Source organism: Hylaeus anthracinus, unplaced genomic scaffold (assembly GCF_026225885.1).
Source record: "Hylaeus anthracinus isolate JK02 unplaced genomic scaffold, UHH_iyHylAnth1.0_haploid 12001, whole genome shotgun sequence".
In the NCBI taxonomy this organism is placed as follows: Eukaryota; Metazoa; Arthropoda; class Insecta; order Hymenoptera; family Colletidae; genus Hylaeus; species Hylaeus anthracinus.
The window spans coordinates 8,598,375-8,624,874 of record NW_026534348.1 but is presented as its reverse complement, the minus strand read 5'-3'; the positions used below and the strand labels follow the sequence as shown (position 1 = coordinate 8,624,874).

Sequence of the window (26,500 nt, the reverse complement as noted above, 5' to 3'; positions counted from 1 at the left end):
GCCTTCAATTAGTTAAGTTTACCGCGACTTTTGCTAGAAAATGTATCATTGCTTGTATTAGTGAAGTGTGAAACAGATATTGAAACGATTTTTCAAAATTATTATGGAAATTAATAAACACGATGGCCACTGTAAATTGAAACAGCTGATTAGAATCTAGCACCCTGTTACACAAATTAAATTAATTCGTCACCGTTTATGTGTGCGGCACATTCCCTTAACTAACGATTACGAGCATTTTGATATAATCTGACCCTTATTTATTAATAATTACCCGAACTACCTCCACCGGTTGATTCCACTGCAGCGTCTATTAGAGGAGCAACATTATTATTGCACAGGCTTATTTAAAAAAAAAAAGAGGTAATTAAAGTTTATTGATACTTTACATAAACACAGTAAACGATCGTAAAATATTTGTGACTGTGAATTACACCGGCATCTGTGGTAAAGTTACAACTTAATAGGAGTTGTTACGAAATTGTTTAATAACTTTATTTGGGTATTAATATAAGTATTTTCATCGTTGTATATATTCAAGAAAATATACATATACATATATGTGCTCTCCCCTTAGGTTCGATTTGATAAAGTACATTGTATGATTAAATACGCTTTAGCATTGAATACTTTGGTAAATATCCATTCTTTACGTTCATCTGTATTTACTGCATACCTGCATTAATTTACTGACTAGACATACATTTACGCAAATTTTACAGAATTACATATCGAAACTAGCGATGCGGTGTTTTTTTTTTTATCCCTGACCTATTTAGAGCGTAATTATCGGTAACACTAATTGTTTTCGAGAAAGTAACGCTCGACAATACACGACTCGCTGTCACTTGCAATCTGCAAACGAGTAGAGTTCTTCACATTCCATCGAGCACAAATTTTAAACGCTCTGATACTTCACAAGCTAACAGGTAATGTACGTCTATTACGAAGATATTTGCACCATGTACAATAATTAATTTTTGGAATGCTATTAATCTGTTCACATCGCCGAGACGACTCCAAACGAGAGAACAAGAACCTCTTCTTCATCATCTTCGTGTAATCAAATTGCAATTCCAATACGTGCAACTATATCTATATCTTTCAGACACTGTATTGGAGAACAATAAAAAAAAAAGAATGTAACATTCGTTTATAAGATATTGATACATTCGTTGTTACGATATTAGTATAAATGACTCGTGAAATTAACAAAATATATGGCACAAAAATAGCGACACGAATGTTAAGAGAACAATTGGTGAAACTTGTACGCGAAAAATCAGCGAGGTATCAATCTCAACGCGTTCGTTTGTCCCTCGACTCGTCGTACGATCGTAAGGTTCCCTCGAAGGAAGATACTACTTCTAACCATTCTAATCTCTCAAAATCTGTCTAGAAACATCGTCGTCGTACTCCTCTAATGATCGTCCAATTCTCAACAATTTCAATTCCTCGATTAACCAGTCGGCTGTGGTATCTTCTTTTCGGGCCGCGCACCTATGTACGCCGTGAGAATCAAGCTACGACAAGTATAGTCGTCAAACACAGAGTAATATTGGGTCGCAACGACGGCTACATATTATGTCGCCCCAAATATTCATGCCACTTATACTTCTGTTACTCAAATTAATATGTGAAACATACTCTTAAGTAACCAATGGTAACTAAATTTTACGCATGTCGAGTATACTCGTCATGATAATACAAAATATTGCCTTCTATTCATGACGACTATACTCGTCGATCACAGCTGACTGGTTAATAAAATATTGAGGCGGTGTCAGTCGTGTCAATCGATCAAATTTCACAGTGTCGACCCCCCTCTCTCCCACCCTTCCCCCCGTGTATATAGCGAAGACCTTCAAACGTTCTTGAAGAGTGTACAACTTAAACGTTAGTAACGTCGCAGCTCTTGAATTGTTTCATGAAGATCGTTCGCTGAAGCCTGTCTCAGACAGACACTGCCACCAAATGAGGATCGTGTACCTCGCTGACTGGCGTGGAGGGTGCTTCGGTGATTGGCGTCGATGGATCGCCACCGCTGCTGCCCTGGTGATCTGTAGTTCCTACCAATTATTCGATCAAAGTCAATTTCGTTCGAATGGATAATCAGAGGCAAAAAATTTCTGCTTAAAAATCGAGGTGTCAACGAAATTTCAATGTGCTCTGCAAGTAGAACGGAAGCAGAAGTTCTATGTATTTGTATGTATAACTTCGAATAATGAGTAAATGTTTTTTGTTCCGTGGTATCACTGATAATATGTAAGAAATCGTAATATTAGAGTTCGTAGGAGATGTAGAAATGTCATTTTCTGTTTGCAACGTTTCGAAAAGATATTTGTTTTGAAAAGATCCCTAAGGGAGTGATCTGAGGTAAGGCGAGTGATGGGGATGGGCAAAAAGAAAGAGTATGGAAGGACAAAGGCTAACGTGGTATTACTGAATGGGATCTTTTTGAAAATTGTTTCACCTAGGAGATCGGTTGTTAGTAACGTTTGGTTATTTGGGAACACTAATAAATGATGTACATTAAAAATAAACGAGGTTGTGGGAATCGAACTGTTGAGGAAGTGTAAAAGAAAGCGATGAGTTCGTAAGGACGCTTGATGAAGGGAGAGGCGTTCTCATCGCGCAAAGATCTTTCCTAACGAGAAGAGATGAATAAAAGTAATTAAAAGATCATTCTTCATTGGTGTCGCAATATCTCCAGAACAGTGCGAGATATCGAAATGAAGTTGGAACAAAAGTTTTATCTTCTTTTTTCTCATAGAGAAAATTCTATATGTTAATAAAATATATCTTCTAATTATCTCACACTTCTTCTTCCTTAAAATTCTCTTAATATTCTTTATAAAAAATTATCGTGACAAATGGTTTGAGTCGACAGACACACTTTATACGTTTTAAACACTTGTTGATAAATATATTGCACTTTAAAGAGACAGCACTTACCTGTGAACGAACTCGACCGACTTCTGCCTGGCCAGCAGATCTTGCAAAGCGGTTTCAGAAGACGGAATCTGGGCCTAGGCATCCTCAACAACACGTAGATGTATGGGTCCAGGGTGAAGTGGATGCAGAGGAGGATATCGGCCGCCACGTGGAACATGCGAATCGCTTTCCTCGCTAGCAGTGCCTTTTCAGGTAATTGCATCGCGAATTGAGCCAATGGGATGGAGATCTGAAGACATAACGAAAGGATCATTTGTATCAACTAGAGCTCCCATTCATACGTGTACGCGTGTACACGGGTTTCACGTGTAACACGTAATGTCGTGTCTGAGAAACTGACTTCAAACTATACTATGATGGAAAACAATTATACTCATCGCTTTAGTAGAAAATTTAACCTGCACTCTGTTTAATAATAAATATTGGTTTGGCAGAAAAATCTATGCCGAGTTTTGGTAGGTGGTACAGGTCTGAATATATCGGAATGGGTGAAAACAAATAACATGTGAACATCCCTTAAAAGGTGTGGAAAATAATGGTACCTATGTAATTCAATAAATGTACATAAAAATTCAAATGTGTTTTTGAATTTTTCATAAACATTGGCACGAACTTTCTGGACAACCCCACAGAAATATTTTATCTGATAAACGTCAGCATAATGCGTATAAATATTATAGATAACTATCACTTCCCTATGACAAAATTTGGAACCAGTTCTTTTCGTCGCTCTGTGAGTAGAATTACCAATGTAAATTCCTTCGAGTTTGCTACCTGATCCGGCGAGCTTGAAACTTTTACGATCGGCCTGATCCTTCGAAAAAAAACAGTTTACCAACCCCTGGTCACGAGGCTCGGGTAATTCCGAAGCAGAAACATACAATAGCGACGGTAATGATAATTTGATCGATTACCAATATCATACGACGCGACAGCCGTGTCGCGAAACATACGATTGTACGATACTTTAAATTTCCACGCTAAAAATACTGTCATCACCCCAGTTGGGTGCTAGATAGCTCGCAAGTCAACACAGTCCCGCGTGTCGTCCGCAGGGTCAACGACAGGAATACGCGGTATTCGATGACACGATGTGTGGAAAACTTTTCCGTCGTTTCTCCAAATTGTTCCACGCCCGGCTTTGTTCGAAGGCAACAACCATGTTACGAGCATCGATCGTTCGCGGATGTCCCGAGCGATCGTACGTGAAAATATTTCAAAACTAAGTCGTTGTTTTCAACCTTCAGCCTGTCCGGCGGAAATGCGTCATATTTGCAGCTTAGCACAAGCAAATCGTTACATTAATTCGATCCTATACGGCTCCACCGTTCCAAACGCTTGTAAAATAACTGACCTTAACGCGTATTTGGGCTGTGAAAATGATAACGGTTATTTTTGGTCGATTTCCAAGTTGGCAGGTGCGCTTGTATTGCCACGAGGAAAGAAATCGCGCGACACGGGGTGAGAAAGCCGCGAAAGATGCGAATCGGATAAGAAGGAAATGCGAGAAGCTCGTGAATATGCAATCAGCGTAGCGCCAGGTGCATTGTTCGATGCAATTGCGTTCTCGGATACAGGATGCATCGCGATTATACTTATTGTATTAAGAACTCGAGGAATGCGGGTGTTTGAACGATGACAATGCCCTGGCACAAATTCTTTTAGACTAACCCGATTCACGGGCTCGTTAAGATCGTATCGAGGTTTCGTTAGACCTGACAAGCTGTCTTTACTCAAATAGGTGCAATTTTTCATTCGAGCCATTCACTGCACGAATCGATTAACTACACTTTTTGAAAAATCTGAAATTTAAGTGTCCAAGCACTTGGTATAATCGTATCATTTTATATTTATAATAACTTTCGCAAAGAGGAAAGAACTTTTTCCAACATGTATTTAACTTTATATTACAAAGGGAATTTTAAAAAACAATGTACACTATTTCATCGCATTTCTCAACTTTTTGTTTCGTGGAGTTAATCTATTCGTGTAATTACCAATGTAAATACCTTCGAGTTTGCTATCTGATCCGTCGACCCTGAAACTTTCACGATCAGCCTAACCCTTCGAAAAAAAAAAGTTTACCAACCCCTGGTCACGAGACTCGGGTAATTCCGGAGCAGAAACATACAACAGTGATGGTAGTAACGATTCGATCGATTACCAATGTCATCCAAGGTGATAGCCGTGTCGCGAAACGTATGATTGTATTTTAATCGGCTCATTTAATTGTATTGGAATTTATTTCTTCGATGAAGAAATACATACATACTGTAAGTAAGTACATACTGAGTGTTGGTATAAAGTAGCGTATAAAGATCAAGGTCCTGATTGTTTTGAGGATACCGTAGTGTTACATGAGATTCATCTGTATTATAAGTTAGTAAGACGAATTAGGTCAGTTGGAAAGATGGTTATGTAAAGATTAAATTGGAACTGAATTTCTTGAATCGTTGGCGTGTGGGAGGTATGCCTCTGAGGGTGCACTTGGTGCAAACGATCCTGTCCGTACTAATGTAGATGTATCGTGTAGCCCTCGGAGGCATCTTCTGGGATGCCAATAGTACACTTGATGGGCGAAGTGTAGCGAGGTCGTAAAACCAGTGGAGAGCGAAGATGGCAACGCAGTTGAGTGTTGAAAGACGAGAATGCCAATGAAGAATTTTATGTATCTTTCGGACAACAGCGCATTAAAAGACTGGACATCGTAAGAGATGTTATTGACAGTAAAATTGCAGGTGTGTGTGTGGGACTATATAATAAAAATAAACATGGCTATGATTCCCTGTATAATAAGATTCCCTGTTGATAATTCTATCAAATACATACTGCAATTACCAAGGACTGACTTTGAACGTAGTATAATTGAAAGTCTATAGGGGCAAACCGTTCAGAGGAACAGAACGTAACTGAATTGGAGAAGTTTGAAGTGTATACATATTGATTCCCACGCCATCAAGTATCACTAGAATATTGGCCATGGACGTACAGAAATTCAATTAATCAACAGGTTCTAGTTTGACGTTCTAATTGGGTTGGAAACAAATGTCCTACCAAGGTCTAATGTGTCATCGACCCTCGAAGTCCCTAGTGGTAGGATTCCAAGAAAAAAGAATCGATGTCAGCAACGGATGCCTAAAATAAAGTTCCTAATATACTGTTTCTAATCAATATCTTTAAAGTTGATAAAATTTACAAAGATCTTGAGAATTTGCTACCTCGATTATAATTACTTTTTAATTTTTTAACATTGGAACGAATCTCTAATCTAGACAATGCAGTAATGAATACAATGTATTGTACTATTCGAGAATCATGACATCAATCAAAGCAACGTCTTGCTAATTAAGTAATCATTTCATAGATTCAATACTTACGAATTCATGACTACAACGATCATTTCGTGGAATAGGTTAGCTGAAGTTGAATTAAAAATTGCCTGATGTCAGACGATCGATCTGCAGATCGATAATTTAAAGAAGACGCGTGATGTGGAATATAAATCCTCGGTGTAGTTTCGGAGTCTTGTCACGATCGATGCGATCGCAAATTTTATCGATGTTTCGATGGCGTCGGAGTAAATATCATCGTCTAATGGATCTTTAGCAAGCAGATCACGTAAACGCCGTTGGTTCCTATAGAGGCGAGTAACTGTAAGTGTTCTCCACCTCCAGACTTCCCTTGCTTACGGTGCACTGTCAAAAATTCATAGTCAATGACGACGGTCCAAGTTATGAGACAACTCATTGAGTTATGAGTAAACTCATGTCACGAATCAATCAACCCTTTTAGGAGGGATATTTCTAATAAGACTTCATAAACAGTGAATTATCGAAAAAGATTGTACACAAAATTCAAGCAACACATTTTGTTTTTATTATTACAAGGAATGAACTTGGTAATGTATGCTTACACGGACTTTAGTGCAAACTCTTAAACTGACTCCTTTAATGGGAAATGAAAGTATATTTTTTAGACAAATCGCTTCTGATGAAAAATGGATCCTCTCATGACAGTCGAAAACAAACAAGACAAGTGGATCCATAAAAGAGAAGCGGAAGCAACTTAAAATTAATGGGGGAGCAACCTGAATTTATTAGAATACAATTTTACGAGGAACATCCTCTCCTACCCTAATCTTTCTCCTAAGGATACATATATATTTTTTGTCCATCGTCTGTATCGTTCTTTCGAAACAGTCTATAAAACATTGTGTTTTCGAGATTTGATCAATATTTCACAAACAATGAACTTAATATTACGTCTATAAATTATGTTTAATTCTAAATATTAATATACTAAATATTAATGCTCATACCACCATATATTTATGTTCGTATTTCTAAAAAGCCAACAATATGTAAAAGAAAAAGAAGGAACATAATATAGGCACCAAATTAGAGAACCATCTAAAGAACAAATGAATTATTCTGTAGATGGTTTCAAACATAAAACGAAACGTTTAATAATTGCTTAGCGACACCGTATGAAACCATGCAATTTAATTCTCATAAATTTTAAGTGACCAATTACAGGATACAATTAATACGTAGTAGGCGGAGCAGAAAATTAAATCAATCGACTACTTCAACAGTCAAGTACTTACCATCTGCGGCATCCAACAGATAACAAAAGATATCGATAGGACAGCCATCAATCTCGCGAATGCCCTTTCCTCGGCTGTTGCGACGACTTCTGATGGTGGACCAGCCATCGTCAAAAGTGGTTTCGCCCTTGATGAAGATCTAGTTACGCGCCTCAGTGCGCCAGCCTTTCGACTTAGCCTGCTAAGTGCTCGGGAAACGGCCAAATTGCACCAGACAATCGATAGGCAGAGAAGAGTTCCTGCAATTTCAAACGAAAATCCAATTTATTATTTCCGTAATTGCTCATCGCACTCGATTCAAATAAAATTCTGTTCTATCTCTGCTTTCAGAATTTGTATCGTTCAAACGCAACAGTCGGGGGTGAAGCAACGTTAGGGCGAAGAGATTAGAGATAGAACGATGTAGTAGCCTAACGGTACGTTAGGGGCGTCCCTGAATAACCTTGGAAGGCCAATTGGCTCTACCCCTACCACGAGAGTACAGAACTTTGTTAACGATGAAACTTTACTTTCTTATTACACAGACGCGAAATTTAAATTCAGCAATTATCATTGGTCATAAGCAATTTACTGTTAAAACCTTTTTTAAATATTCCTAAATAACTATACATAATCCACGAATTCATATAACTTGATTTTTTTTTTTACTACATTCTTATTATCATAAAAGAAAGGAATGCGTGTATAAGAATATGAACAGCTGATCAAATTATTAAAAACACAGAAAGAAAATATATTTTAACCATGTCCAATATTTCAACATTGTAGTATGTACTGCATAGTTGTTGCGTACTATGAACTATCCAAGAGACCACTTTTTCAGTGGCTCTAATAATTTGTTCAACCGTGTATCCATCAGAGTTATACAGCATACTCACCGAAAACAAACCAAACGTAAGCGTACGCTATGTCGGCTGATTCAGTTGCTTCTCTATATCGAACGCATCGCTCCCCCTTGTAGTACAAGCCGAAGCCCAGGACTGGAAGGCTAGTCAACGCCAGAGCAACCAGCCAAAGTACCAGCATACAACGTACAATTACCGGATACGTCACCTGCTGAAGAACACATGCGTGTCACAGATTAAGCGGCATCAGTTTCGATAAATATTTCTTCGTTGATGGTGTCGAAGAACCACCGAACACACAATAAAAAGAAACATGAAAAAGCACAAGACACTGTAGGGAGTGAAAGCTGATTGAAATTCTGGACCTGTATTGCTGCAACCAGCCGAGTAATACGGATAAATTTTACCCCCTTAATCTTAATATATGAAGGTTGCCTGCTGAAGATTGTCTTTGATTATACTTTGCACCAGTGGATGGTTGAAAGAGCATCACCTCAGTTACTTAGAATTTTATACTTTTTTAGTGATCATATTTCACTAATAATATTTGAAATTTGTATCGAGTAAGGTAAAAGCACTGACACTTATAGGGCATTTTTCAAGTAACATTTTATTTCGCACACCGTCGATAAACATCAGAGCAAAAAATAATTCTGTTACTTTCCAAAACGTTTATGTTTGTGGCAACGTTCTCTAAAACGGTCAACGACTGCTACGTTTACCTTGATCCGCAGGGCAAAGTCAACGAACTTGGACGAGTATCGACTCGATTCTAATGTGCCTAGAATTAGTTCGACACGAACGAACTGCCCTTGAAAGAGTTACGAGAAGAGAATCGTTAGTGTCGAAATTATTAACAGTGTTGGTGGTTTGTTTCGCATCCCAGAGATGCGCCACCTAAAATACGTGAATTTGGAGCTGCGTGGGCGTCGATCTAGGGTTATTAGACTTTGAATCGCTACCTACAACCTTGAATCCTCTTTTAGATTCTTTAGGGGTGCGTCGAGGAGAGCTACAGAAAAAGGGTATAGCTATGATTTCGTCATTATTCGCGTCATTTTTTTACGTCAGGGAAATTTTCGTTCTCGTCTCGTCTCGTCTCGTCTCGTGCGCATCACTACTTTCTACAAGTATAAAAGGAGACGGTGTCGAAGAATGAGTTTCTCCGTATTCTTTTATGATTACACCCGAGACAAATATACGGATAACGTCACTTGGATGTTCTGTAATAGCGTTTCTTGGGAAATGACCGAAGTGATGAAATCCTTCCAAAGATTTTTCGTCGACCCTTCGTGGAGACTAAGTGTTTCACAGAAAAAAAAATATATATATATAAGTTCTTCCCATTGGGGATGATAAGGGATTCGTGAACAAAATCCTAGCAAAAAATAGTTAACACACCATATGCTAGGGAGACATGTAATTCTTTTGGTATCAGCCTTCAATAGTAGCTAAAAAATTGCGGAAAAGTGAAGAAAGCAATTTAATTAGTTACATGTTTCCGCAGTTGTTCACTTGCTCGTACAAATTATGTAATAAGGAGAGAATAGACCTCTCGAGCATGTGGTGCATTCGTGTATTGAAAAGCAACAAGACTTATTAGATACTAACTTTAGTGAAGAAAACAGTTAAAGAAACAGTAATGATTATACGGGCGTTGTGTCACCCTTGTCGTGCTATGTTTTCAGCTTCAACCCCTTGGGGATTATTAAAGGGAAGTATCAGTCTGTCTGAGATGACTTTAACCTTGTTGCTCTCAGTCTATGCTATTACAAACATGAGGCACTTGAATAATTTAATTTTCAGCTTAAATATACAATTCAACAGAATTTTTTTTTTGGTATTCATATAAACATGAAAAAACACACTTACAGAATGAACTAACTATTTTCTGCACTATCTTCAGATGTACTTGAAAGCTTGAACATAGAAAAACGTAAAGAACCAGAGGAAAACAAATCGTACATTTATATAGGTGGTATAGTTATATCATCAAGAAATGTTTGAAGAATATTACTTAGTTATAACAAAATAAGTCAACGTCGACTCAAAAGCCTGGCATACAGCTCCACTGTCAATCCACATTTGACACGTTGCACCTCTGACATTTATGAAGCAATGCTACCGAATGCTCTGAACTTAAGAGATTCGGAAGCCTTGAATTTGAGGGACGGTGAGTCGACGTATATGCCGACGTAGTTCCTTTTTTCATCAAAGAAAACATTGTCCTAGGAGAAATCAGAAGAGCTTAATGTTTCAAGTGTTACGTCAAAAATATCAAAAGTGACGTGGATCGAGTAACTCCTTCCTTCTGTGACATGGTATCGACAAATGGCGACTATCACAAGTGTTTATATATTTTAAAACTAAAGGAAATATTTGTTGAGATGATTTCTCGATTTATTAATCTGTTGCATAACGACTGACGAATAAAGCTGTTGCAAAGTATCGCCATCGACAAAAGAGACCCCTGCAAAGTAACTACTTGTACTTGGTGATAAAATCGCTATCAATTGCGATTATCGACAATAACATGAAACAAGGTTACGACGCGACGATGACGTTCAACGAATCTGGCTCTCGATGCAATTGGACCATGGAATCAGCTTAACAGTATCAATCGATTTTAGTCGAGTCTGATCGCATTGTCTTGTGTTTTGAAGCCTATCACAGAATACTATTGAGCTGAATTTTATATTCCAACTCATGGATCTGAGTTTCTGAGTTTTAAACCGTCTAAAACCGTCAACTTTTTGTTCACGTTTCATTCCTGTTTTTATATTAATCGACGTAGGTTCTAGAACTACTGGACCATTAATCGACATACCGATTAGATAACTCCAAAATAGCTGTGGCTCTCCGAAAACATGTTTGATAACTAGAACGGGGAGTGTCCTAAGACGGACATGCAAATGTCAAATATAAATGATAACGGAACTTTTAGCGTAGAAGAAGTTAGTTTTTTTTTTTTTTTTTTATTTAGTTTTAAGTTGCCATCTGTTTTAACTCCTCGTCAGGTTATTAAAATCAATCGTGAAGCATACTTTACATAGAAAAAATGCAAAGTAACAATTATAATTATAAGTAGACTGCGGACCATTACGCAAAAATTTACGTAAAAATTGAACCTAGATGAGAATTTATTTTATTCTGCAAATATTATAACATGAAATTTACTTTCAATCTTTTTTATATTCTTGCGTATCGTTCGCATTTGTACGTGCTTGCATCTAATTATAAGTATATAAAAATAAGGTTTCCATGTAATTTTCAAATTTCATACTCTCGAGTACCTTAATGAGGACCTAAATTAAAAATTGAAAAATGACGTATATTCATGACGAGAGCATACATAGAGTGCACAAATAAATTTGCTAAAAAATTCTTTGCTTATGTAACCGTATTCCAAGAAGCACGATGACCCAGAGAACGTCTTTCTCTGGTCAAACGTGGAATTGCCATCAGTAATGCCAGTGAAAATTGAAATATTAGCACAGGTTGTCAACGCAAAAGCATGGCTACATCATGAATCAATCGTCGCGGATTCGAATACACTCCATTCACGCTTTTGGCGCGAACAACGTTAACTGGTCAGCACGTCTGTTGCCAGAAAGGTATACACATCGCACAGGTCGCATGAAACCACGAAAAGATAATTTCACGCGTTGCCCAATCGGTGGTCTAGTTTACGTTGGCCACGATTCCATATTTTTCCATCGAACGCATCGTCAAAGCATCATCGAGATTGTAAAGAGCTGTAACGATCGAGTGAATCGATAATACTGCGCTACACGTCGCCGACCAATGGTAATCCGTGATCCATTCGCTTTATAATTTCAGAGTTGCTCTATATTTTATCCAGGAGTTACCTCACCTTGGCTCGAGGTAAGTACTATCGCGTTACAAATTTATAGCACTCCAGCCGATCAAAGATTCCCAAAGGTGACTACTAACAAGAAGCTCGGATTTTCTCTAGTTCACTTTCCAATTTGCTTTGAATCAACCGCTCGATTGTGGTCTATTTCCGTGGATAGTTCGGGTCTATTAAAACGGTAGCGTGATAAAGATGGACCATAAACTAGACTCCCGGACTGAGCTCAAGTGGACTCTGACACGAAATTCTTTCCATGTTTGCTCCTGTACTCCTAGAAAGAATTGGAGTGGAATCTTAACTCGACGCCACGAGCTCTCAACTTGATAATGCAATAACGTCACGTATCTATTTCTCGAAAAAGAAGCTTATTTTATTATAAGTACTTCATATATTTTAGAGGAAAGTATTAGGTTGTCCTAAAAGTTTCTTTCGTGAGTTGCATTCAATTATTTTCTGTGGCAGTGTTCATATAAATAGACAATATAATTTCTTAGACATTGATGCTGTAACAGTAATGGAGCGAAATGAATTGTACACAGTTTTGTGATGTAACATAAAACATAAAATATTGTGTGTGTATTAATTATTAATAAAAGGAAAGAAACTTTTGGGACAACCTAATATTACTAAGTATTTAAAAAAAAAAAAAATAAAAACGTTCTAATTTTAATTTATAAACCAAAGATAATATTTGTATACTATGTTGTAGAATGTTTTACTCGGATGGTGCAATCCATGAACGTAATCCAAATTGCTATACGATGTAATATCTACATGACAATTATTTTTTTCCGAATTGATAGCTACCTATCTGCCTTTCTTCCTGTTACTACTAATTTAATTTTTTAATACTCCACTTTCATGGTAAAATACTTTCTTTCCTGCTGCATTTGTTATTAATATAAATACGAACCAATATACATATGTAGATATTAAACCACGTATCTTTCATGTAGAAATCAGAATTTATTAATTGTCAAGCATTTATTCTATATTAAACTCAGATTCTAATTAAAGTACGTTAACGATTTTAATGATTCTTAATTTTACTACGAATGTTATTCTTTCTGATTTATGCAAGAAAACTAGCGAAGGCTATAGCTCGAAAGGAGATATTGTTGTATCCAATTTCGTCGATGTGTATTACAGAGTTTAATGAAAGTATTGTACGTGCGAGGTTACACGTATCTTAAGAAAAAGGTAAATCTTTAAGGCACATTCGCATCTCTCAATGAGTGGTTTATTTTAATTTCACTGACCTCGGATTACTGCCTGTCAAAAGTCAAAACACGAACTTTGAAATAGGAGAACAGAATGTCTCTTTTCTCCGAGGAAAAAAGTCTCTTGTTACAATTATTGCCTTGCTAATTTGCAACAAATCGCCACTTTCGCTTTCTACTGTATTAGACGACTCTAAACAAACACTATAAAAGATTGAGTTGTACCCAAATCCTTCCACTTTCTAAAATCTCGTGCTTATATACTAAATTCATCACGCCAATCTCTTCGATACGGAAACAAGATCCAACGGCTGGTTATAAGTATGTCCACAGCTTGTAAAAGAAAGTTTGGCAATATGCTCTGAATCTACAGGCCAAAAAAATTCAAGAGACGAAGCGAAGAGTGAAAAGTTTAATAATAACTATCAAACCCGTCTGATGTGCATTATCGAATACAGTAAGTGAAAAGTGAGAAGGTGTAACCGTTGGCCATATTTGGGTCACAATATAGGTCACGAGCTGTTCGCTCCGACGTAACCCATATTGTAACCAGTATCGGGTGAAAAGCGATTTCTTTTCTAGGTCAAACAATGCTCAAGACAGACGAAAAGCATGTGATTCGACACCATGTTCTCGATCACGTAGCTTCTTCTTTCCCAGAAACAATTTCAGGTCTTTTCGAAGCTATTGCTGGTTATCACTATCGCGGAATTCGTGGCATATAACCGTTTTATGATGACCCATGACCTTCCTTAATCACGATTCTCCGAATTACTCAAAATATTCGGTGGCCAATAGTAATCGCACCTACAATGATCTGGTAACACTAACTGATACACGATATACGTCCCTAAGATTATTTTTATTCGCTTCACATGTTGTTAACAATACATATGTAGAAGTAGAATTTGTTGACATGTGTGAGATTATACGTTTATATTACAGTTCTTCAAGAAGGATAGAATACACAAGCACACGCCACAACGTTAGGCTTAGCAATCAAAACAGACAAATTGACTCTGTTAACTTAAATTATATCGTAAATCATATTGTAAATATAATTTAAGTTTACAGAGTTGCTGTAACAATTGGACTCTTTGATTTTCGAAGAGTGGGGACTGGTAAACAATGCCAGAACCATGGAGAGTTATTCCCCTTATAAAAATTTGGTATCGTTTAGCATATTATTCCTAAAAATCTCACGGAAATCTGCGAAGGGAATAACAACAGGATGAAGCACGCACCTAAGATGAATTGCAACAATTTCGATTAACGATACGAGAATACCACAGAATTTGTTATGATGATAACGACTCGAGGGTCCGGGTGTTGTCCTCGTTTTATTGCAACGCAAGTGTTTGGAGAAAAAAGTATAACAACGAGTTAAATATAACGCCACGCATTACGTTACTCCATCATTTTGAAAGCAATGCGATTCGAGTTCGTGAACTCTTAACGTTTCCTTCCTTGGCCCGGAGCAACGACAGGAAGTCAGTATCGAAACGCACGTATGTCTCCTTCTCGATCTTAACTTGCAAATATTTATACATCAACATAGGTCATACTATGAATGAAGACTTTGACAATACTGAATTCGGGGCTGAAATCTGAAATACATTTCTAGTCGGATATAGTCTAGGGATAAAAACTAAATATGTCCAAGTACTTTTATCTAATTTGTAACTTGGACAGCATTTGGAAGCATTAGAATACTAACTCAATTCTAGAGAAATGATATATTGCGGTGATTTAGTTCCCCTAATGTTCAGAGAAGCATAAATGGTACATTTTTCCGAGTAAAAAATTGAAATTTGTAATTTGAGAGAAGTATTTATATTCCATTGGCTATTAAATATTATAACTATGCAGACAAAAAAGGATTAAACGGAAGCTGTTTGGAAGTCGGATTGTGTTACGACGGTAGCTGTTTCGGAGTCGGTTCAAATAATTATTTCCGTCGCGTCTTAAAAGGAGGCAAATCGATACAAAGGCTTCGCTGGTAAAATCGAAATGACGAAGTTAATATTCCCGCGCTGTCCATCCGATTTGTAGGTACAACGACCACGGAATCTCAAGAATTTCAATGCGAAAGTCCTCCTCTATCGACGATTCTGTCAGCGAAACGTGTGCAATGGACGTCGCGTTGGTATAGGGTACTGATAAATGACATCACTACTTCCAAGTAAATCGATATTTTTGTCAGTAGTGGTGCTTGTAAATGTAGTAAACAAAGAACAAATTTGACTATCTTAATCGAACACGGTACACCTATTATAACATTTAAATCCTCCAGATTGGAGCAACCTCCAAGGATATGTAAATAAATCTGTAAAATAATTTAACATTTCGATGTTTATTGTCCAAGCGTATAGAATCATTCGTACGTTTTAGACGTACAATATCAATAAAGTGTTAAGTAGTGTTGTCACATTCGAATGGTGTCCACACTACTTAAAGTAAACGTAGTTAAAAAATGGGTCAGGTCCATACATACATTGCGACCCACGTAACGTGACCCTTATCACGTACAGATAAATCCCATGAAGACTGTTCGTCTGTAGGAACGTCTTTCCTCGCTTTTATCTTTATAGACTTACCCGTATCTTCGTAACACCACGCGACAACTTTTCTCAGATTTTTAATATCGTTACCGAAACTATCACTTTTCTGTTTACTGTACTGTAACATCGAACATTCTAGGAATAGTGATTAAAGCTATCATTTTCTTAGTTGACAAACAAATTTTAATAGTTTTAATGAAATCTCTGCGTCAGAATATATGTAGCGATTACGTTGCCTAAAATAACTGGGGGGTCAACATTGAAAGCTACGAAATGCTGTTTTATATTACGTTTCATGCGACGCACAGTTAGGTGTGCTTCAAATGTAAGCAAATTGGATGAACCTTGAATGAATTTTGCATTCTTGGCAATGCATAGTGTTTAAAATGATTGAAGAATCATCTATTCGAATGATTGTATCGCTATGCAAGATGAGTAATTTAATACTAGAAAAAATATACGATACAGTATATGTGTCAAACAGAAGAACCAAACGATATGAATGACAGTTTAAAGGAGCACGTAATTATTCTATCGTGTTTATTTTTTAGATTTTCTACGGTAAGTGTAAATGAATAAAAATACAAGTACAAGTACAAATAGTACAGTTTCCATTTCTGAAATCATACTAGTTATTTTTCTCCTACAACACAGAAACGTGATTCTCTAATTGGTTTCTAATCTCTCATTTAATACACTTCGAAAGTAAGGATTATCTAACGCTAAGAAAGTCTTGTGAACGTGACATTAAATGTGGTGCGGAGGAAGGGAACAACGATAAACGTGTATCGACCTTAGAAACGATGTTCTTCAAATCCTCTAAACAAGGTTATCTAAGATCATGACTTACCTTTTGATAAACGAAGGGTCTCGTCAAGGCCAGCCACCTTTCAGCAGCCATTACGATGGCCACACAACCACTGAACAAACCGAAAAGCCTCCATACGACTCGAAGAGAACAGAATCCCCTCGTGGATATCACGCTGCCCACGTAAATTGTGATGTACATCTGTATCAACATCCCCAACAACGCAACGAGATCGTTCGTGGCCAAACAACGCAGCATCAGCAGGTGTTTTCGATTTCTCCTCTGAAATAAAAAAAAAAATACATTTTCTTTGTTGCATTACTTCCAATCCGTATGTAAAGAGTTTCCTTCTTTATTTTTTACAGTAAACATCTATTTGATGGATGTGACTTTTCAATTAAGTATTTATACCTATGTAATACTTGCAAATGATAAAATAGATTTGTACAGTTAATATTCATACCGATGTTTACCATAATAAGACGTAAACATCAACGTACGATAATTTAATTTTTTCTTGCTGATTACCCATTAAGTTGCAACTGATAAGAATATTATCGTTTGCGTATCAGAGTACGCATTTTTTTACGCGTAACACTAAAGTATCGCAAAGGTTTCGCGAGTGAAAGAATCGAAGTTAGGAAACCTCCCGCGATTTTTCCTGTTGAGGGAAACTCTTTCATCTTTTCTGCATCGACTGGTAGGACAGAGTGCAACAGAATCCAACGAAAGTAGCGATAGAACAGAGTGCAGGAATTTGATAAAACTCTTAACCAAACGAAAATTTCGAAAAACCAGTAAAAGACAAACTCTATATACTACTCCAAAACGAAAGCATTATAGAGTGAAATATTTCTTGCCGAGTAAATGGAGACTCTCGTCTAGTATTAATCAAGTTGATTCTTCTACTCGATACAACTTAAATTTATTTATTAAATACAGCTTGATACAGTATAATCCTCGCTTTGTCCAACTCGTACAGAAATAGAAATAATTATGAGCAATGCTGCGTTTCGATTCCTAAAAACTCAGATCCAACGGTTTCTTCTTTTGCTTCTAGATTTAAACTAGTTTTTTAAAGAAAAGATTCATTGCAATTAATATTAAATGCGATTTTTGCTAATTTCCTAATTGTTTCAACGGTTAGGATCGTCCTATTCTACGATTGGAGTAAGAATTCCTGTGTGTGTCGGTAACCACATGTAGTTTGAAATATAAATATAAAGTGATACATAAAATCGCGCCAGCGGAAAATAGTTACAGATTTAAAAATGACGTAGAATCACGTCAACGAGTTGTGAATGTGTCAATAATTCAGGGAAACGTTTCTTTGAATCATTTTTTACGATATTTTACGATTTGTGAACGTTTTCACTCCGAAATATACATTACTCGAGAGGAGGCATCCAACGCTAATACTTGTCATAATTACTCAACGCGTACAAAATTATTCGAATAAATTCATATTCAATGGAAATATTGAAAAATTTTGTCTTTTAGAAAATTTCGAATCAAATTGATATTACCTGTTTTTCGTTTTCATGCAGTTTCTAAAATTGTTCTCCTGAGAAGAAATAGATCGGTAGGATGTTGTTTATTTGTATATCTTACTGTGTTTTTACTGAATAGAATCCAAACGAATCAAAATATATTTATATTTAACCTATAAACACTATACTTATACCTTTACACTATATTTTTCTATTTAAAAAAAAAAATTTGTTATTTCTTTAACGTAAGATAGTAATAGTTTAAGAAACATTAGGAAATAAAAGATCAACGGAATCGTCGCCATAACACGGGGTCTAAAAAATCACCGTTTCATACCATTTAATAGAAAAGCTTATCAGGGATTAAGTTGCTTTCGGTGAAAAATTTAAGACGTAATGATAGGTGTCTAAAGGATCAAGCCTTGATATCAATTTGCCTACAAATTACCACCAAACGAGAAATACAAGAAAGCATCGTAACTGGTACGATTTTGTCGACTCTCCCCCATCAATCGCTCGTAACTTTATTAATTTCTCTGAGAGCTGCTATTACCTTATCCCGATGGAAGAGAATGACTAGAGCCGACACGTTGCCGATTACACCGGTTATGTACACAAGGGTGAGCACCACCTGAGAAGCGAGAGCCACGTGTCTCTTCGACGTGTTCAAAACAACGCTGGGTACGGTCATGGTCGCGTTCAATTCCATCATCGACAAGGTTTCGTTCCAATCGTTCGTCGAGGTGAGTGACATTTTGTACGATTCTCGTAACAAGAGCCGAGGAAAGTTAATCGATCTATGCCTCGTCTGGTACTTTTTCAATTTCACGAACGTTTTCAACAACTTCAGAGTCTATCTCACGCGGAAGTCTGGGAGACGCGATCGACAATGCAACGATTCAGGGACTTCATTATATATATGGTTCGTTCAACGTGGCGCGCACACGGTATCGTCGATCTCGAGCAATTGTAAATTCTCTCGGTTCCTTTATCTTTACTCCCCTTCGTGCAAATATATGCGCTATTGAAAAGCGAAAGTTCGAGCAACTCCTCTGTCAACGCATTGTTATTGTCCCCTAGCTATTCCTAAGCGTCGCTTTCTTGTTGGTTTTTCGGCGCGTATCGCTGCGTGGTTATCGTGTACCTTTGGTACTCTATTATCGCATCGCTCTCGTAACTCCGTAAGCGCTGTTGCTACACGCAGGCCTTAGACCGGATGGTCGACTTTCTCGGGAAATCTGACAACGTCGCGACTGGACCCTTCTGTGAGACTACCTGCACTCCCTAGGCCCTTATTCAAGCCAGCTTGCGCGTGCACCAGGCCACAACTGCCGCGTCGAATCAACTTGCCTCTATCGATCGAGTTACAAAAACTCAGACAAACTTGACAAAACTTGCTGCCACCGGGATGGCCAGTCTTCTTCTTGCAAATTCTTCGGATTAAGAGTACGGAGAGAAATAATTTTCAGTGAAGAATCGTAACGGCAGAGCTGCACTTCAACGATCCTCACAGGAAACGTATATCAGAGCACTATCTGTCATTTGATAGGCGGCGAGTAGAAATTAATATCACGAATTCGTTTAGATTTAATAATATCTCATTGGTGGAACGTTTCAGCGGACTGACTCGATCGACTGTTGACGAAACTCCAATTTTCGGTTCCGTTCGAACCTCGATCACTGTCCTCCGATCGGGACCGCCGTTCTTGTCGATAAAACTCGACACGTTCTTCTCGTTGGAGAGTATCGTCGGAGAATTAACGTTGCGAACCAGCGAATCGCCCGATAGTGACTGAAGATTTGGAAAAAGGAAAAGACGCTTCCGCTGACTCCTTCGACCGCGAGAGTCGTCGCCGCACTGATCCAAACCACGCGGTCACCTCCACTTTTGTTTACACTCGGCGCGTCCCTCGTCGTTGCGCATGCGCCGCTCTTTCAAGTCGCGGACTCTTTTGGCGCCATATTCCTTGGACACTCTTTCAAACGAATTCGATCATTACTGTCACTGTCAATTTTCTTCGACTTTGAAACAGATTACGGGTGTACAGCTTCGAGCATAAAAGGAGAATAGTTGGGATATGTTCTTTTTTATTGATAACCAGGTTAAATAATTACATAATATGATACAGTGAAACTTAAGCACTATTTTACGAAATTTTACATGAGATAACGTAAGTTCGTGGATATAATAACTTACATATCGGAGTAATGAAGTAATGGAGTAACACACTTTGGTCTTACCACCTGAGAGAAACCGTAAAAGACGCATACCAATATATGTTATTTGTATCATAATAAATTTAGAAGCGGTTACAAACTTAGATATTGAACATAAAAATTAATTTTCAGTTTCGCTCCATGAAATTAGAAGATTGCGAATAATTTAACGTTAAACAAGGCAGGATTTCGTCGGTATGCAGATAGTTATAAATAATGCAACGTACATATACTTTTCGTATACAAGGCGGCACATTCGCCATTCGCATTGATAAATAATTTCAAGCACGACACGATAAAGGCTCGTAGAGTGTGCTTAAGTAAACACTTCTCTCAAGGATGCAGGACGCAGTGAACAGCGATCCTATCCAAGCATCGCGACGAACTTTACACGGATTAGTCAAGGTTTGGAATGAATCCAGGAGAAACGATGACATGATGAATGCAAGCCATCTCTAAAGTACGTTTCTCCTTTCTATATTTGTGTACAAATTTTATTTTGCATCGATCGTTCAAATGTAATAACTGAATGTAATATAACTAAACTTCGCTGTCTACACTAGTGTTTCCCAATCGGCGTTGACACTCCCAATTCAGAACCTAACAATAATTTGGATTGTAAGGAGATAAAGTAACCCAGAATCCTACGGAAAACTTACGATTAGTATTCTCGCAATGTTTTCGCGTAGAAATTTTCTTTTCTTCTTGTTCGATGTACCGTCATTATTATGCTGAATTCATGCAGTTTTCACAATACGTTTCGAAGGGGAACAAAATTATCGATAGAACGCAGGTCGTATGCAATTCGTGCCGCTGCATAAAGGTCGCCACGTGCTCACTGAATTGTCTCGAGGTGAATGAACTATTGTGCCCGCGAGACGACCGATAATTGATGTCTTTTTAATCCAATTTATTACGTGCTGCCGCACACAAAACTTTAACTCGGATAAATATTACTGTCGTGCTGCGTACAATAAATACCGATTTCTTGGAACTCTAATATCGTACAACGAACAAATGCTTCGCGGAATGTCTGAGTTATGTCATTCTCATCGCTCCGTAAACAGAAAATTGTATTTTACGTTATTTAGAAGTAATCCTCGATTACTAAGTCATATTCGACTCGTTAACGAACAATTCACTTTTCCAATTTTATGGCAAACATGATTGATAGAGAAACATTGAAAGAAGCAAAGGATGTGTACATTTCTTACCTGTAAAACAAAGAAACGACATTCAATGATAATTATTTACCGTTCCCTTTTTTACAAATAAATAAACTATTAATAATTAGTTGATCTAATAAAATTAAAAATACCCGTGTTCCGTGTACCCGTGTATTTTAATACCCGTTCAAAACCGTCATCTCTAGTATGGACTAGTACTTGTCTGCCTTACCTTCAAACGGCATAGTCTAATATAATTACCGGCGTACGATACCGCGACTTTCAATTTAACCCTTTGCACGCTGATGCCCTCTGTGAGGAGACATCGTAAGTCTAGCAAATTTCACGTTCTATACCTTCTTACCATCAACCGATGACGTAAATAACATTCGGTAAGGTCGCATATGCCTGTGATGCTCATCATCACCACTCCCGCTCGAGCGTTGGAAACAGCTGTTCGCGTACCCACGATACATACTAACCTAACTATACACAATTTGTTTGACAATTTCCGTGCTATCATTCGAATTAACCTATACGTGAAATAAATAAGTGTATACATAGTTTTTGTACTTTTGTTAATAAACCATGGGAAAAACATCGAAAGATAAACGGGATATATACTATCGTCGAGCGAAAGAAGAAGGCTGGAGGGCAAGGAGCGCCTTTAAGTTACTCCAAATAGACAATGAATGTCACATCTTGGATGGTACGTATATATAACACCGCATGTATTGATACTACACTATTTTATATGTTTATTAATAGGAGTGAACAAAGCGGTAGATTTGTGTGCGGCGCCTGGTAGCTGGAGTCAAGTTTTATCCCGTAGATTAAAGTATGCATTCATATAATTACTACATCGATTGCTGCCAAATATTTTGCTATAGAATAGATGATACATTTTTATGTTTTCTGTATTCCCAGTGAAAACTATAAAGAGGCTTCCAAGATGGGAAACGCAACACCTCCAAAAATAGTTGCCGTTGATTTGCAAGCTATGGCACCGTTAGAAGGAGTAATACAACTCCAGGGGGATATTACTAATGCTAATACAGCAGAGCAAATTATAGCTCACTTTAACCACGAGCAAGCAGATTTAGTAGTTTGTGATGGGGCACCGGATGGTAGGCTTTTATTATAATTATTATTATTGTACATTGATTCTGGTGACAAATGTTCATGCGCCGATCAACAACAGTTACAGGTCTTCACGATATGGATATTTACATTCAGTCGCAACTACTACTAGCTGCTTTGAACATTACTACCTACATACTGAGAGAAGGAGGCACATTTGTGGCAAAAATATTTCGTGCCAAGGATGTATCGCTGCTCTACTCTCAACTAAAGATATTTTTCCCTTATGTTTATTGCACGAAACCAAGCAGCTCGCGTAACTCGAGTATAGAAGCATTCGTAGTGTGCAAACAATACTCGCCTCCCAAGGGATACACACCTCACATGTTGAATCCTCTCTTAACGCACGAGCAATGTGATTTCCGTAATCTCACCGGAGCTAATAGGGTCATTGTTCCATTTGTCGTCTGCGGTGATCTCACTCAGCCCGATTCTGACACGTGTTACCCCCTTGACGTAAGTTAGTTGCATCTATGTTTTCTCAGCGAATTATAAGTCTATGCTATAATTGTTTGCAGTACGAGGGAAAGGAGTACAAATATCAGGCACCGGTGCAGACACCAATCGCGCCACCGTACGAGGAAGCGCTGTCTTTGCTCGGAAACCGGGATACTGATTACAGAAAAGCTAACGTTAGCGTAGTTATAGACAACCTAAAATCAATGTCCATATTAGATTTCAAAAATCAAGCAAAGCAGAAACGTAATGATATAAATGAAAAAAAAATAGTAGCAATAGATACCAAGCAGAACAGGGAAGATTTATTACAATTTACGGAATTAGCAACTATTAAATTGTATGATAATGAAAATGCCGATGATATTGCGTAAAACTTTGCGCGTCGTATCGTATTATACGATCTGTTTGATATTCGTTAATAAAAAAGAAGAAAAAAAAAACACCTATAATTTTATTGTTGTTATGAATAAAGTACTGTTTCCTTTCCTTTCCTTCCTTTTAATTTTTTTTTTTTTTTTTTTTTTTACCAAGTGTTACCGTACTATCCATCTTATTGTTATAATTGATTACAGGCGAAAGATAAGTAACGTAAATGCAGTTGCGTTATTAATGAAACGATTCTGTACATGGGGTATGATAAGTACAAGTTTCGCTTACACTCGGTACGAGAGCATGTAAAAATAAACGTTACAAATAGATGATCGTTTCAATTATTTAGGTTCTCTTATTCTAATTTTCGAACGTGGCAATAACTCGCTCCAGTACACGGTTGGTATCGGTAGCTGGTTATGCGAAATTTGTTCATCTTCTTTATCAGCTTCGAGGTCAGGTTCGTGTCCCAACAATTCCAAAAAGAAGAGTGCGCTGAAGTAAACGATTTCGATAACACTGATCAGACTAAAGCCAATAAAGAATCCGCAAATGCCACCGGCATCGCTCAAATACTCGTACCATCGGTAGCTTTTGTCTTGCTTCAAACACGTTATTTCGCTTTTTCCGAAATACATATGAAGAAGACTGTAAGTTGTCGAGTTGACGTTGTAACGTGAGAATTTACCGAAGTCATCCGGTGTCAAATCAAGAACATAACTGCTAGCTATATATGTGTTACCCTCGCACGAAGGATAACAATTTCGGCAGTAGAGCGTTCGGCTATTGTTTATTAGAGAAGATAATGTTTCATCTGGATAAGGTACTATGTAAAATCTTTTATTTCTGTATTTCCTCAGACACGGTAAGTCTTCTGTTGTGCAAATCTTGATGGAGGGTTCCGTTGGCCGTGGCTGGAGGTAAAAGAATGGTCTGCACTTGCAGTTATTCCATATATCTTCTATTTTGCAGGCTAGTATACAATCGCTGGCGGTGTAAGTGATGGAAATCGATGGTCTTTCGTCCGGAAAGTAGCATCCGCGTTTGTCGATAGGATACGACCGAATATTTTCGCTGCTGCGTAATGCGACTACATTCAGTACCACGTCTTTCTCGGCTAATGGAGCGAGCAGAAACTCCATCACACCGCCGGTACTCATGTCGGGGTAATCGTTTGGGTCGAATACCATAACCTGATGACGAGTACGTATAGAAAATTAATCAAAAATCCGTACAATGTATCGAGTTCTTCGGTCCGATGCGAACATTATTTGTGCAAAAAAAAAAAAAAAGAATTACCTTCCAGCCAGTAGTAGCCAAAATGGGATAGAAATAATCATCCGTAGTTGAATCCAATACCAACGTTAACCCGTTTTCTCTGCCCGTGTTTTCTACCCGCCGTGCTTTTTTCTCAGATCTGGAAAATTACATACCAAAATGAGAACATCGTGACGCGAATTACAGAGGGTTTCTCGAAACATACTCGAGCATGTCGTCCGGGATGTAATTGAAAGTGCAACAGAATCCAAACTCCGTTCGACTTAGCGTGAATATGTCTGAACAATTTTCCTTCTCGTTTTGAAACTTACAAAGCACGAGCATTTCCGAGCATTCCGGAGTCAGCTGAAATTCCATTTCTTCTTATTAAAGTAATTGTTAAAAGAAAAAGAGAAAAGATACGACCATAGAGGGACGCGAAAATATCATTGGTAAATCGCGTAATGACAATTTAGACGACGCTTAACGTTACTCACGCTCATCATAAGGTCAGTGATATTATAGTCATCGTTGTAAAACTCGGAGAGAAGTAGAGTAACCTGGGTGTAATTATCAGCTTCCGCGTACGGTGACTCGTAAAAACCACCGAGCGTCCAGAGTGCTCCGAGCGTTTCGTCGAGAGTCAGGTTAGAAATATTGGCGTTATATCTGTCTCCGAATTGATTGAAATGTCTTCGTGAAAGCACATTGGAACATTTTCAAAAGAAAATTTGTTCGTTAATTCTAGAGAAACTTTAAGGATCTCTAGAACTAACTCCCCGCTTTTATACATTATTTGGATCACGTTTATGCTCTTTACTGCTTGTATTTCTTGCTTAATTTAATTACAAATAAACACACATACACACACACGCGCGCGCGCGCGAGTGTTTCGAGTGCAATTATCGAAATTGCCTGTGCGATACAATTTTCCACATTGCAGGCGACAATGCTAAATCCTGTTGTTTGATTATGAATTAGGTACAAGTCCTATCCCTAAAAACAATGCTACGTTCTCGTGTCTCCCGTACTTGTGTTTATTTTATGCTCGGTTATTGCTTACATTTCAGTCGCCAATTCTGTCACCTTCCGGAGACTTATTCTGTTAATGCTGCAAATAGCGACACCTGAAGGTACAGAAAATTAGAGCTCGCATTAAAGTAGCTCGCAATTAGTGACGGTTAACGAATCTCCACGAATCTACCTGGGAACTCAACGTCTCGAGTATGATAAGGTTCTGCCTCGGGTGTGGCTGTTATAGGTGTATCAATGAACTCTTGATAAATTACCAGAGAGAAAAGGGACACCACGAATACAGTACACATGTATGCCACAATCCATACAGTTCTGAAATGATTCGAACGATAGTTTTCATCGGTTACCATCCATAAATAGCTTTTTTTACTTTCACTTTCTCTTTCTTTTTCTTTATAATAATATAATATTATAATATTATGACAGGTATAATATTATGTATAGCTTAAAGATATTATACGTATGCAGACTTGTCATCTTTATCGAAGAAACGTCGAT

At 37.7% G+C, this 26,500-nt stretch overlaps 3 protein-coding genes across 4 annotated transcripts; 1 reads left to right on the top strand and 2 right to left on the bottom strand.

Annotated features, from left to right (window-relative positions):
* Window positions 1–352: 352 nt before the first annotated feature.
* LOC128891361 (prostaglandin E2 receptor EP3 subtype) lies at window positions 353–20,206 on the bottom strand. Of its 2 annotated transcripts, none has more exons than XM_054150802.1 (6): window positions 18,913–20,206; window positions 16,912–17,151; window positions 8,440–8,617; window positions 7,562–7,800; window positions 2,956–3,184; window positions 353–2,069 (listed from the first exon to the last, which is right to left on the bottom strand). In XM_054150802.1, the coding sequence occupies exons 1-6, from the start codon at window positions 19,111–19,113 to the stop codon at window positions 1,954–1,956; spliced, it is 1,203 nt and encodes a 400-aa protein (XP_054006777.1). In that variant the 5' UTR covers window positions 19,114–20,206; the 3' UTR covers window positions 353–1,953. The 2 variants fall into 2 exon arrangements, with proteins under 2 accessions (XP_054006777.1, XP_054006778.1); XM_054150803.1 differs by having other exon boundaries at window positions 8,440–8,614.
* A 1,980-nt stretch (window positions 20,207–22,186) lies between these two features.
* On the top strand, window positions 22,187–23,855 carry LOC128891365 (putative tRNA (cytidine(32)/guanosine(34)-2'-O)-methyltransferase). Its single transcript, XM_054150809.1, has 5 exons — window positions 22,187–22,451; window positions 22,511–22,580; window positions 22,670–22,869; window positions 22,944–23,338; window positions 23,401–23,855. Exons 1-5 carry the CDS (start codon window positions 22,331–22,333, stop codon window positions 23,710–23,712), a joined length of 1,098 nt encoding a protein of 365 aa, XP_054006784.1. The 5' UTR covers window positions 22,187–22,330; the 3' UTR covers window positions 23,713–23,855.
* Window positions 23,856–24,050: 195 nt separating this feature from the next.
* On the bottom strand, window positions 24,051–26,254 carry LOC128891362 (pickpocket protein 28-like). Its single transcript, XM_054150804.1, has 5 exons — window positions 26,172–26,254; window positions 25,465–26,094; window positions 25,194–25,333; window positions 25,010–25,127; window positions 24,051–24,903 (listed from the first exon to the last, which is right to left on the bottom strand). The coding sequence occupies exons 2-5, from the start codon at window positions 25,471–25,473 to the stop codon at window positions 24,052–24,054; spliced, it is 1,119 nt and encodes a 372-aa protein (XP_054006779.1). The 5' UTR covers window positions 25,474–26,094; window positions 26,172–26,254; the 3' UTR covers window position 24,051.
* Window positions 26,255–26,500: the final 246 nt, after the last annotated feature.

Excerpts from the sequence above, each read along its gene's own strand:
- LOC128891362 (XM_054150804.1), bottom strand. Across the intron at positions 25,128-25,193 it reads ATCCCGGACGACATGCTCGA|ATCTGAGAAAAAAGCACGGC; the intron begins GTATGTTTCGAG and ends GTAATTTTCCAG. Across the intron at positions 24,904-25,009 it reads TGGCTACTACTGGCTGGAAG|GTTATGGTATTCGACCCAAA; the intron begins GTAATTCTTTTT and ends ACTCGTCATCAG.
- LOC128891365 (XM_054150809.1), top strand. The coding sequence starts at position 22,331 with ATGGGAAAAACATCGAAAGATAAACGGGATATATACTATCGTCGAGCG. Across the intron at positions 22,870-22,943 it reads TTGTGATGGGGCACCGGATG|TTACAGGTCTTCACGATATG; the intron begins GTAGGCTTTTAT and ends GATCAACAACAG. Across the intron at positions 23,339-23,400 it reads ACACGTGTTACCCCCTTGAC|TACGAGGGAAAGGAGTACAA; the intron begins GTAAGTTAGTTG and ends AATTGTTTGCAG.
- LOC128891361 (XM_054150802.1), bottom strand. The coding sequence starts at position 19,113 with ATGTCACTCACCTCGACGAACGATTGGAACGAAACCTTGTCGATGATG. Across the intron at positions 7,801-8,439 it reads TTACGTTTGGTTTGTTTTCG|GAACTCTTCTCTGCCTATCG; the intron begins GTGAGTATGCTG and ends TTGAAATTGCAG. Across the intron at positions 3,185-7,561 it reads TCTGTTGGATGCCGCAGATG|ATCTCCATCCCATTGGCTCA; the intron begins GTAAGTACTTGA and ends TTATGTCTTCAG.